General features: G+C 49.5%; 1 protein-coding gene across 9 annotated transcripts in view; it reads right to left on the minus strand.

Moving 5' to 3' along the window:
* Window positions 1–386: 386 nt before the first annotated feature.
* MXRA7 (matrix remodeling associated 7) overlaps window positions 387–13,227 on the minus strand; it is a 28,401-nt gene continuing 15,560 nt past the window's right edge. The window contains exons 5-7 of one of the 9 annotated variants that reach the window (XM_042032647.1): window positions 13,094–13,144; window positions 12,872–12,952; window positions 4,403–6,097 (exon numbers count right to left, since the gene is read on the minus strand). In XM_042032647.1, the coding sequence (XP_041888581.1) occupies window positions 12,919–12,952; window positions 13,094–13,144 (85 nt within the window). In that variant the 3' untranslated portion in view covers window positions 4,403–6,097; window positions 12,872–12,918. Of the gene's footprint in view, window positions 1,463–4,402; window positions 6,098–12,871; window positions 12,953–13,093; window positions 13,148–13,227 lie in introns of those variants that run through there. The other 8 variants (XM_042032646.1, XR_006016755.1, XM_042032653.1 and 5 more) reach the window with 8 other exon arrangements.

The raw sequence follows: 13,227 nt of genomic DNA on the forward strand, positions 1-13,227 counted from the left end.
GAATAAGAAGAGGTAATTTTGAGACATTAAATTTATAGTAAGCCATGATTGGTAGTAAAACCAGCTTGATCTTGTTATAAATATGCCTTGATCTAAGTGAAAACAATTAGAAGATAAAATGATTCTTAGAAGTCTAAGTGTCTGTTGTTATAGAACACACTGTAGTGGGAGACAGCAACCAGATAATGAGATATTAGGTTTCTCGGACTGAAGAGGATTACACAAAATAAAGCAAACCTAATTTTTTAGGTGATCATTCCCTACAACTGGGTCAGAAAATGTTGCCTCCCTTTGTGAGCAGTTATTAAAGCCAAGAAAATCCTTCCTGATAAGAAAGTATTTAACAGGATTTCATAGGAGAGATAAGCACACCAGAAGACATTTAGTTATAATTAGGAATGCTCATTGATTTACTCTATCCAAACCACCAAAGGCTGGTCAAGACTGTTCAAAACACTTGATAAATCCACAGAGATTTCCTAAGTATGTAGCTTCCCACATAATTTTGTATGAGAAGAGCAGGATCTGAGGTGGACACAACCATCTTTGTAATAAACCCAGCAGCCTTTCTGCGCTCCTTTCACCCGTGTCAGGAGGCGAGGAGACGTTTGTGTTTCCAGGTTGTGGTTTGCTGCTGCTTCCTCAGGCGTGAGGATGAGCTCAACGAGGTCAGCCGGAACCGACTTGGATTGGTTTCACAAAGCCAGCATGAAGGAGGATGAAGTGTTCCTTCCAGGGAGATGAGAGGCAACACGCCCCGGATCAGAGCACTAATGCCTTTGGCTGTTTGTTTTCTACCTGTAGGGTTGGAAGCCTCCCTGCCAAGAGAGGTTGTGCAGTCTCCATCTCTGGAGCTTTTCCAGACCTAACAGGATAAAGCCCTGAGTAATCCAGCTTGGTCTCACAACTGATGCTGCTTTTAGCAGGAGGTTTGACTACAGGGCCCTTCAACCTGAGTTATTCTATGATTTTAATGCATTTTACACTCTTCATCTTTGGCTTTCTTCAGATATCAAACTGAGAAAGACTAGGCTTGAAAGTTCATTTGCATAAAGCATGGCCAGAAAAAATGTTGTGGGTTTAACTGCTTTGTAGGACTGAGACATATGACCCAGCCAGAAGGAGGTAAAAATCTCTGTATGACATGATAGCTCTACAAAGAAAAATGTTACAAGTCTGAGGAATTACAAGTCTTTTGAAATACATATGACAGGCCTATATGTGTTTGCAAAACAAACTGGAACTGCAAGGTAACTACTGAGACACTTTTAAAGCACTACAGCCTCCAGTGTCCTGCATAATAAGGGCCAAGATGGCTTTTGGGTACAGCCTCCCCTGGCTGCAACGTTATATATCGTACAGTCTGAGCTGCTCCTTCATGTCTCCTTCAGACATCTCTCCAAACGTGTCACTTTTTTCCTTCATCAGTCTGAAGATGGCAGCCAGCTGCTCTCTTTGAACCCTGTCAAGAAGAAAAGAAGAAGTAGGAATAGCCAGTCCAGGAGCAAGAACACCACGGTCAAATGAAACACAGAGCCAAAGGCAGGTTGCTGTACAAACCTTACTGGCTGCAGGAAATCTGTCTGTGGGAGATAAGACAGAGATAGCCTCTGGTTCTCCTTCCTCCCCCTTCCCATCTATCCCATCATCCTGCATGTCTTTCTGCAGCTCCTTAAACGTGGAGATAAACCAGCCTGCTTTAACACCAGCTTTGGAGTTCCTTAGGGCTTATCTGTGCTCAAACTTTCAAGATAACTCGACATGTGGAGTTTTGTAAGACCAGCATGTCCCAATTCAGCAGACTCCATAATGAACCTGGAGTAAGATCCAACAGCACAGTGTGCTTTCCTTCTGTAATGAAAGGATGCAGATACAGAGTAATTCAGGAGTAGCTATTAAATTTTAAATGTATATCCTAACTTAAAACTAGAGAGCCAGTGTGTGTACCTCCCAGTGTGGACATGACTTTAATCAGCCACTGGAAGATAAGATCACAGAGGGGAATTTGCTTGGATTCGAGTTTGTCTGCAATGTCAAATGGTGAGATGGACCCAGGTAGCCAGTCCAGCAGAGAGGTGGTCTCTGTACGGGCAGAGGCTGACCAGTGGACCACCTAGCCTGGATTTTTAATCCCCAGGCAGTCCCCTAGTAGATGATTAACACCCTTCTCCCCCTAACAGGATATCCTGATTTTTCCATACCCTGAACCACTTAACCACTGTACATCCTGTGAAGATTGGTAACTGTGACAGGGCTTTATTGGGGAGGGCAGCAAAGGAATGTAATTTGTTTGCAGGTAGCTCATGAACTGATGTACAGAATCCTCTTTTAGGGCAATGAATGTGCTCCAGGCAGGGCAGGCTGAGGGATGTAATGTTCCCACTGCCACACTCCTACCTGATTGGGATCAGGCTGCTCTATTGCCTAGCACATCTCATTCCTGACCCTCCTGTGGGAGATGAAAAGAACTAATGAGGATGTGGTGCTTTATGGCTGTAACAAGGCAGATGTAGCTCCTGTTACTTCAAGGCTTATTTTGTCCCTGCATGAGTGTGAGGCCAGAACTCAGTGACAGCTCAGAGCGCAGACCTGCCACAATCTCAGCTCATCCTGCTTGTTCAGCACCCTTAGACCTCCTGTGGGCTAAACCCACAGAATCTGGCTTTTACTCCCACGTGGCCACCCTGTCACCTCTTTCCTGCCACAACCATCTTCCCACACAGGACTTGAAACCATTTAATTAATCCATTTAAATGCACGCTACTGGATAACCTGGGGTAGTCTTCCTGCAAGGCTTGTGTGGACGAGCTATCAGCTGTTCTGGAAACAGAAGGGGCAGTAATAACTATTGACAGGCAAAATGGGGACACAATCTTTGCTTGAAAGAAAGGACAGCATCAAGACACCAGCAGCCACCACACCATGAACAAGACCAGTGGAAGAGAGTCAGGAATGAGCAGAGGAACCTTTTTTCCGTGCTCCTGAGCCCCTGCTCTGCATTTTCCCGTCTCCTGGGCTAAGTCCCAGCAGAAGCAGGAACAGCAGCCTGTCCTCTCAGCACTGCTGAAGCAAACAGGGCAGGGAAAAAGCAGATCCTGGCTAAAGCAAGTTCATTTGCCAGTTCTTTTCTATTGCAATTAAAATGCAATGGTCCTACGGCCAAACATATCCTGGTAATGATGTGGGATCTTTTGGTTATGGAAGCCTGAATTTGTTTGTCTCTTCTAATGTTTTTTCTCACAGGAAGAGCATCCAGCTGCCCTTTCCAGACAAGAGGAAGGGAAGCAGGGTCATTAGTGATCAATATTTTATTGTAGATCACCGCTGGGCACCAGAGGGCACGTTGCCAGTCTGGTGTGGAGAAATTCAATACACAGCTTGGCCTCCCATGTCTGCAGTGCATCCCAGCTGGGAGTGCTCACACAGGTCTGCATCCCTCACTCCTTATTTCACAGATATCAGCACTGCTGAAACCTCTCCAAAGGCCCATTTCCTTGTCTCCAAAGTCAGGATCACAGACAATATTCACTCTCTTTTTCTGAAGCAAAACATCAATGCATTTTGGCTCTCCCTTCAAATTTAAATATCATGACTGTGCATTTGGAAAACAGAAAAAAGAGCTGTTACTGCTCTTACTTCTCTACATTCCATAATCTACTACAAAGGGACAACAAAACAAAGATAAAGAGAGAAAAGAGCCTGGGAAGGAAGAGTAAGGCACCACAAACATGAAACTGTGTTTGAAGAGGAGCTTCTCCTATCAGAGGCGACCTTGCAAAACAGCTTTGTAGTGCTCCAGCTTGGTTTGGTTTTGGATGAGTTCAGATCAAACATACCCCATTCACAAAGAGAATCATTCTGCCTTCTCATAAATGCTGTCCTCAAAACTACTTGGATTCAGGAGGTCAAACAGGATTTTACTGATTGCTGACAAAACAGATTAATTAAGGATTTTTGAAGCAGCCTAATTCTTCTTCATAGGCAATTACATTTGCATACTTAGCTCCCTTAGGCTCTTTTTAGACATTTTAGTCCAAGACTCTTACAGTTAGTTTGGGGCAGTGAGCCATAGGTATGTTAGCGATCTGGGGTTTAGGAACTGCTAAGCACCCGTGTCCACAGCAGCTGAAATCCTGGGCAGAGCTCTGCATTGGGAATGTTGTTAATTGCTCTGCAGCCAAACAAGACCAGGATCCTGCTGCAACACTGCGTTGCTTCAGCAGAAAAGAAGGGAATATCCCTGATTTTCCCTCTGATCATTTATGGGAATGTAATCATTTGTGGGGTAAAAGTCATAGGAGGGCAGAATGTACCTCTAACCTAAAATCCAGATTTTCAACACAAATCTCTTGAGGAAGAAGTTACAAGCTGCTGGAGGGAGGGAGAACAAGCACAAACCAAATAAACTATTCAAAGGTTTATTGGACCAAACAAAGGCAATTTTTACAGATTCAAGCCACTAGAGTTACAGTCCTTTGTATAAGAGCCACCATCAGATACAAAACAAACAAACAAAACCAAACAGAAGTAAAAAATACCCAGACAGCCATTTGAGCTGAAGAAAGAGTTTGACTTGCTGCTACTAGCAAAAATCTGGACTTAACTACCGACTTTGCTGGATGTACATCTTGCCACGTAACTTAAACACAACGGATATAAGGCATTCTTTGCATAGTTGGGTGCTTGGGACACAGTCAGCCAGCCAGCACCGAGGGGACACAGTGGCTGTACCAGCGGGATGTTGAAGCAGAGCGTCCAGATGTGCCTAAATTCATATGCAAACCATTGAACACGCTTGCAGTTGTCGGCTGGGAAGGGGCAGCCCAGCCTCTTCCAAAGCTGAAGCCTCCTGCTGTTCTTTAAACGAGCCCTTTTATGAAGAGTTTGCCAACCCCAGGCGCTGGAAAGGACAACTGTGTACAAGGTTTCAAGTATTGTCTGCACAGGAATTAAAAAGGGGAAAAGAAAAAAAAGCAGCCTCTTGGGTTTCTGATATGTTTGCAGCGTTAGCCAAGAGGCAGTGACAGAGAAGCTTTGAAGGGCACGTCCCCACCCAGCCTGGTGTTTCTACAACATCACTAGAGGACTCGGACCCTCTTCTCTCTCTCAAAAACCAGCTGGGTTTGATTTAAAACCGAGCATGTGCCCAGCCAAATTCATCTGCTCTGTGTGACAGAGCTGAGGGGTAACGCTGAGCTCTGGCTCGCATGGACCAGCAAGAGAAGAGGGCACTGGAACAGCAAGCAGGCAGAGGAATGGGGAGTGTGCCCCTCCCAGGACCTCCACTATCTCATCCTGAGCCAGAGGGAACCCCTGATGCGGTTGCTACCTCCTTGGGTCTCTCCTCTTGGGAACTGGAGCAGGGAAAAGTGAGAATACAGATATTAACAGCAGCCAAAGTGTGGTCTCTCCACCGCAAGCGGAGCAGCTAAATTATCAAGCTTCATCACTTCTTGAGTCTCCTGTTTACCTACAGAATCAGCTCTCTGCTAAAATAACTACAGAAGCAAGATTTGAGTCAGCCCAGCCATCGTCTGCCATCCCTCACATGGACCCCACTTTGTCCCTCGGAGTAAAGCAGCTTTGTACAACATTGGAAATCACAGGCAGTTCCCATCCCCCAGCAGTAAAGAGGAGTTTGGCTCCAGGGTAAAACAACTCAAGAGTCTGGTACAAGGTCCTGGCTGGTCTGAGAGAAGAGCTATGGTTTGCCCACCCCAGGAAAGGAACAACATGGATTTCATGGTCTAATACATGGAACAAGCACAACTAATAGACTCGCTGCGTATTTAGCATTCACTTTGGGTTTTGTTTGTGGGGAGAGGGAGGAAGGTTCTTCCCAGTCCCCCAAACACAACTCAAGTCACTGCTTGGGCCCAGCCCCAGTCCATGGAGCCACACAACAGGATCTCCTCAAACTTGACAGGAGTTTTTGAAGAACTCAACTTCAGAACAAGAGGGGATCCCAAGTTTTGAGGGTTTATGGATTTCTCTTATGGGTGTGTTTGGTTGGTTTTGGTATTTCTCTCAAGCCTTTAAAGATGCCAAGGGATGCCTTTAGGAGGAGGCTAGGGACAACTTCATATAGTCTTCAGGTCTGCAAAGAGAAAGAGGGAGAGAAATCATTTCAGTCATTCTACTCCTCAGGTTGGTTCATTATTATTCACACAAACGAGCAGGGGGAGCCCTTGGTGTGTGTGTTGGGGGTAAGGCAAGGCAGCTTCCCCCTCAGGGCAGGACAAGTTGCTGTCTGCAAACCTCATGCCTCTAAGAAGGACTTTGCTTCATCAACTGCAGCAGGATAGTCGAAACCCAATCAGAAGTGCAAATCCTCTTGTCTGGCACCAAGCTAAGTTACAACCCTTCTGAGCTACTAATAAGAACTGGAGAAGCCCAGCTAATTAACTCCAGGGGTTACTGCCTCAATGTCCTGTGCAGAGCCTCCTGGGGCTGCTGGCACCCTTGTCCAGCCTGGATTCCTCTCCCCACCTGTAGCCAGATGAGCCAGGAACAAGTGCTGATTTCACAGGGCAGTGTGCCTGAACAGCTCGACCTTTCTCAATCTTTCAACACATGAGTCTGTTCAAGGGAAGGAGGTAAAAACCCCAAACTCCCTGCAGGTCACTTCCTTTCGATGGGAAGCTCTGCCGGTGCCCCAGGGAAGGAGGGTGAGATGAGTAGATGTGTTTTATGTGTGGGGACATCCAGGCACTCCCTCCAGGTCTTGTTAGCAGAACCAGGGGCCAAAAAAGGTGGTCATTTGTTCTCAGCTGGAACCTTCCAGACACTCTGCTCTTAGTGCCCCAGCATCTCTCATGGGTGAACCATCCACATCAGGAAACAGACGGCAGAAGGCTGGACAGCTGCCCATGCACACAGAGACCTGCACTGGGGTACAGGGAAGCTACAACACACATCACCTACCCTACAAACACATACAGACACACCCCAGCCTCGTTCCTCCTGGATTCAACAGGGATCATGGTCCATAACACATGAGCCACATTTGAAAGTCCCCTACTCCTGCCAGCCACAGTGTGAGGGTGAGGAACAGCCTCATTTCTTCCTCAGTCTTCTGCCAAATCTTGCCCTCTCCAGCAGCCGTCTGAGCGTGGCCGGTGACCCGGATCCCGGATGGGAGATGCCGGGGGAAGCATCACATGGGACTGGGGTTACTGCAGTGACGTTGCTGAGGCTCAGTGGCCATCCCATTAGGACAAAGAAAGGAAATTTTCCGGAGTGGATAATCACTCTGCGGGATTCGCAGCGCTGAGGAGCGGATCATCCCGCTCAAGTCACGCAAGCATAATCAGATTTCATGTGTGAGGGCATAAGCTCGTTGCCACGGGGGCCCAGGAGGGGATGTCCCCTCCAGCATGCCACAGCTGGAGTGGGGAGGGATGGGGGACATAAGAGAGGGTGGATGAGTCCCTCACAGGGATACTTATCTCCAGCACAGGGCCAGGCTGACAGCTGGGGTGAGAAGATCTCAAAACCAGCATGACCCTAATGGAGGGTGCCCATCAGAGCCAGAAATTCCCATCTGCACAACAGGGATACCCCTTTCTGCTCCTGGAGCAAGCTGTGAGGGGAATTGGACTAAAGAGCATGAGGCTGTCTGGGACACTGGGGCCATATAAACCCCCTGGCTGAGAAGCTCTAGCATTGCTACCATGGAACCTGAAAGTCTTAATTAGCTTGGGATGGGGGCTCAGAGATTTGAGCCACTGCTTATGCTTGGCTCTTCCCTCCTTTCCATTCTCCTTGGATCTGCATGCTTGCCCGCAGCAGCTCATCAATCAAACCAGGTTAGGGCCTTCTTTTGCCAGAAGCTGTATAATTTCTTCTGATAAAGATTATCCAGGTATCTCTGTTCTTGCCCAAGCCAATGGCCAAGTCATTGAATTGCATGATTTGTCAGCTGGACATGTTCTGTACAAAGAACAGCTGGAGAACAAGGAGCCCAGACAAAAGCAGGTCCTGGAATATGAGGGCGGCTCAGGAACTGAAGGTCTCAAAGTAGCATGGAAACTGTGTGTCTTGGTGGCCTCAGGAGCATTCCCTCACTCCAGCTCAGCCACAGCATTGACACAAGGCTTCTTGCTTTTGAGAGCAGACAGCACCTCAGCTCTGAAAAACAGGAGTTACTGGTGGCATTCCCGTGTGCATTTATTGCTCATGTGTGCAAAAATCCACAGCCTGTCAGGAAATCTCTACCCCATTCATAGACTATGGCTTTCCAAAGGAGTCCTGACTCACTCTAAGGAGAGCCCAGAGCATCCTACTGTAACCATGCCTGGTAACTGCTTGTGCCCTTTTCAGGAGTAGTTTCACTCAAAAAGATGATTTTCAGAAGCACGGAGCATTCCCAGCTCCTTTGCCTGGCTCAGGACCTTTTCAGGACTATGAGTCCTCTGCTCTGAAATCGTGGCAAGAAAGGTGGACAGCAACCTGGCTCCAGAATCTTCTCACTCCAAACTAGGATTGACCCTTGAGGATGAAGAGCAGGGAACAAAAGCCCTTAGTGCTGGGCAGACCTGGCAATGGGTGGTTGAGTTCTCCCCAGGAAGTTCCCTCCCATCTCACTGCTGGGGATGGTCCCATCGCCATTGTCCCTGTTTCTTTACCATCTCATCTCTGGTGGTGACTATAACCCAGTCTTGAGGTATTGCAGGAAGACTATGAGGAATGACACACTAAATCCAAGCTTTCCTGGTGCTGCCAAAAGTGTGAGCCTATTGCTTCAGCTGATCAGTAAAACACAGAGAGGACTTAAATGCAGACCAGGGAGACAGAGCTTAGAAGACAGAAGCGTGATTGAGTGAGAGGTACCAAAAGGAGCTTCATCAACACAAATCTGAAATTCCTCCAGTGGGACAGAGAAGTTGAAAGGTGCACTGGGCTTTGGGAAATACCTGCCAGAACCAGCGTGACCAGGGAGCACAAGTCCCATTGCCTTTAGGACAGGGCTGGTGAGGAGCGGGAGCCAGTGGGATCGGGGGCTGTATCACCCCCAGCAGACCTTGCCCGCAGCTGTTTCAAGGCAGAAGCTTCCCACATTTCCCAGCCAGAGCAGCAACAGCTGAAAAGGCCAGAACAGAGCCAGGAAGGTGGCTTGTGCTCCTGACCAGCTCATCCATCAGTCGTGTGCCCATTCCCTTGCAACACTCCTGACCACCCCAGCCAACACCACAGCAGTGGGAAAAGCCACGGCCGGGTGGGGCTGCGCTTTCCTCCATCACTCGGTGTTTGTTCTCCAGCTCGCTGAACACCAGTTTGCTCCCAGCCTGGTGAGATGCCCCAGTTCCCTGCGACCCTGGGTCTCTCCCAGCTGCAGGGGAGCCCAGGGCAGGCAGAGCAGGGCTCCCAAGGAGTTAGCAGGCAGAGAACAGCCAGCTGCCCATGCTGCACAAGGTTAAGCAGAAGCAGATGAAGACAAGTCATGCGCGCTGGGTGAGGGAGACACAGAGAAGCAGCCACAAGCCAGGACAATTCAGGACCTGAGCCAAAAAAAAACCCCAGGAGCTCAAGCAGAGTTGCTGTCTCAACTAAAATCTCATGCCAAGGCAGGGTCAGAGACTCACACCCTGCAAAGGCTACGGGGGAGTTTGCAAGGGTTTCCTCTCTGGGACAGGAGAGGAGGAGATGAGGAAGGGGCTTCCTGGCCTCCCGTTCCCTGGCTTTCTGAGGGATGCACCCTGAGTTACTCTGTTTTTAAAGCTTTTGGGGATTCATGACTCAGTCATGACTATAAATAGGGCCAGGGCTCCAGTCCACTGACAGCTCATAGGTCAGAGGACGTTTTCCCGGTGATATGGAGGCAGGGAACAGCTCCAGGCCACCAGCAGACTTCTGCCTCATCCAAGTGGAGCTGGGCACCTACAGAGTGAGCATGAGGGGGAGCTCAGCAGGGACCCCCAAATATACAGTGCCCTTTAGTACAAGAGGCAGGTGGGAAGCAAACACACCTCATGCCCTGGGTGTTTGGCAGCTGAAAGCAACCTTGCCCATGGCTGGTGCCATCCCTGTGGCTTGTGGCTGTGGTGAAGCAGTGGCCACCCTGCCTTGCAGAGTCCCATGGCCCTGGGCTCTGCACCCCTTGCTGCTACTCCTCCTCCCTCAGCCCAGGACGACTACCGTGCTGCAGAAGATGAGAAGCAAACAAATAATAAAACCCCCCAAAAAGCCCAAACTTACCAGCTTCCCTCATCCAAAAGAAGCACCATGCTGGACAGGACAGGACAGGACAGGACAGCAAAGCACTGGGTGGGGGGAAGGTTAGCAAAAGAGAGGGAGAAGAAAGACCCCATGCAGTATGGAGGGGGGAGTGAGCAGGCAAGCCAGGGTTATGTGATGGCAATGCAGGGGGTGGACAGGGACAGATGCCAATGGACAGCTCTCCCGAAATGCAGCCTCCCCCAGCCCTGTCCACCCACCTATTTTTGGAGGGCCACTAGTGAAGTGGTTTGAAATAGGTCAAGGTCTGTCAACACAGTCATTAAGCCCCTGCAGCTGCTTCCTGCCCTTGTGTGCTCCAGAGTTGTCATCACCAACATTGTCTCATTCGAAATTCCAACTTCAGCACGGTTGTCCCTCATGCCACAGCTGCATCTCACATTGATTCAGGATGCCTTGCAGAGCAGGGAAAGGTCTCTCTGCCATTCCCTAGAACCAGGGTCTACCCAGGACACTCTGCCTTGCTGAAATTCCAGGGTCCAAGCCCAGCTTTTTTCAGTGCCTCATCACCAAGAGGCACTCTGAACCCAGCTGGGGAGGAGGCAGGTTTCCATTGCTAAATTTCCACCAAGGGCTGAGCTTGATATTTACAGCCATCCAATTCCCCTTGCATGAATTCCAATTTGCAGTTGAGCCCTAGGCTTAAACCCAGTCTGTATTCAAACAGTGTCACCTCAACCCATCTGTGGCTGGCCAGGAGGTGAGAGGAGAGGACTGAGAGGCAGGAGGAGAGTTTGCTCCTTGAAAGGTTCACCTGCCTGTGGGAACTGAGCCCATTAGCCAGGGAAACTGGGCAGCTATCCCTGTCTTCCCTGCACTCTTCCAGAGGCTGACAGTGGTCTGGGGGATCTCCTGCTCCACCCAGGAGTGCCCCTGCCAACAGCAGAGCATGTCTGAGCAGTTTGGTGCCATTCATCAGACCCTGTTCAAGTGATCTGCCATGGGGCAGCGTCTGGCTCTTCACCCCCACCTCTTCCTCAATTCCAGACACAGGACAGAGAGGAGAGACCTTTCTAGAGCCTGTCAGGTGGGATCTGCTCTCCTTTCTCCTGCCAACATACCTAGCCAAGAGTGACAAGGAGAAAGCACAGACAGCTCAACTCCTTGACATCACTGAGGCCAACCAAGGCTTGGCTGGGACCTGCTTTGCCTCATGGAAAGAGAGAACTGAAAGCAGAGGCCCAAGGGGGCCATTTCTCCCATTGTTTTCTCTTTTATTATGAGTGGGGCCTTGTTGCAGCTGTCAGTGCTCAGCAGAGTCCTGACCATATTCATTTCTAACAGAAAAAATCCCCACTAACCTCTTTCAGCCTTAAGGGAGGTTTGAAGAGCATCTGGCAGAGACCACTCCAAGCCATCCATGAGAGCCAGGCCCTGAAGGCACTACTGGGGAGCTCTTCCTCCCTCCTCCCTCCACAGGAGCTGCCCAGCCAGGACAGCACCACCTCTCAGGCAGCCTGGCTGTGTCTCACACCCACACCTCAGCTCTGTCTGAGCAGGGGCAGCTGCACCACCACAGCTCACACTTCCTGAGCTACAGCTTTGCACCGTGGCAGCTACAGCTGGCAACAGACGGCCAAAAGCCTCAGGTGCAGAAGAGAAGGATTTGGGAATAAGCTGTGCTGGCTGGACCAAGGGCTGCATCCTTCCCCTGCACTCTTCCCCTTCCTGCCCAGACTGTTTTTCTCCCCCAGGGAGGCAAAGGCTACGTGCTTCTGTTCTAGGATTGGTGACCCACCAGGTGTGATCAAGCACAGCCACCACCCCAGCAGATGTATTTACCAACAGGATTTACTGTCCTCCTCCCTCAGTAAACACTCTAATTTTTAAGGCTGAAGTCACTAGAAGCAGGAAGTTGCATCACTCAGTAAAGGTCACATTCCTTCCCCTTTTAGTCCAGATTTAGCACCAGTTGGAAGCCACAAGACTCAAGTGAATTGTAGGCAGGACAAGCACAACTTCTTCAGGGATGCAGGTTACAACAGAAGTGGGTTTTTTGCTTAAATAACCAAATCTATTGCATGCCTGTACTCTCCTGTCTGAAGTCCTACAGCTCCTCCTGCAACAGGTGAGGAATATTTTCCATGGCATCTCCAAAATCAAGGAGTCCCAAAATTCAGACTTGTGAACTACACAACAAGTAGCCTCTGAGGACCCACTTGCATTTTTGGGATGTTGCTTACAGCTGCTTCCCGTGGGAACCTGTTGGTTCCTGGGAAAGCTGGAGGAGTGACAGGGCTAAAAGCAAACACTAAACCTGTCTCAGCTTTGATAACACACCTTAGGACTAACCACCCACTCAGCAGCAGCCCCAATTTCCCAAATCAGTATGAAGAACTGGCTGTGGGATGTCCAGCTTCAGGCATCCAAGATGGAAGAGGTGAGCATCCAAACGTGAGAGTCCCCATTCCCCCTGGAGTGCTCATGGAAAGTGAGATGGAGGCAGAGGGGAGCAGACTCATTAATCTGTTATGAGGAGGGAAGGGCAGGGAGGTGGGGAGGGAGGTGGGACAGGCAACCAACTGCAGCTCAGAACAACCCCTCCCCTGGAAAATAACCCGAAAGCAAAATAACCCCAGACATGAGCAGGTGTTATCAGTGGTACCACTACCTCTAAGCAGCAGCGTGTCCTTACCAAAAAGATTTGCAAGAATATTTGTGGCCGAGGACCTAAGGTACTTGCTACAGAGATGTGAGATCAGAGGTCAGCTCAATCCTGCAACATAAAGGTGGCAAACCCGGGTCACAGCAGGTCAGCAGCACGGTCGGGGCGCATGGAGTGGGGGAGAGGGATGGAAGGACAAGGAGAAGGATGCAGGACAAGGCTGAGCCGCTATGCTCAGCTCGCCCAGCTTACCTGGCAGCAGCCCTGCCCCCTTGCACCACCTGCGAGGCCTGCAATGAAAAGCTGCTGATGCCGCAGTGAAGATTTGAGGGGGGGGAAAGTAAGCCAGCAACAAAGCAAGACAAAAAAACATTCACAAAGCTGCC

Source organism: Corvus kubaryi, unplaced genomic scaffold, assembly GCF_017639235.1.
Source record: "Corvus kubaryi isolate FWS band 111438036 unplaced genomic scaffold, C.kubaryi_AGA036_p1.0 37353, whole genome shotgun sequence".
Lineage (NCBI taxonomy): Eukaryota > Metazoa > Chordata > Aves > Passeriformes > Corvidae > Corvus > Corvus kubaryi.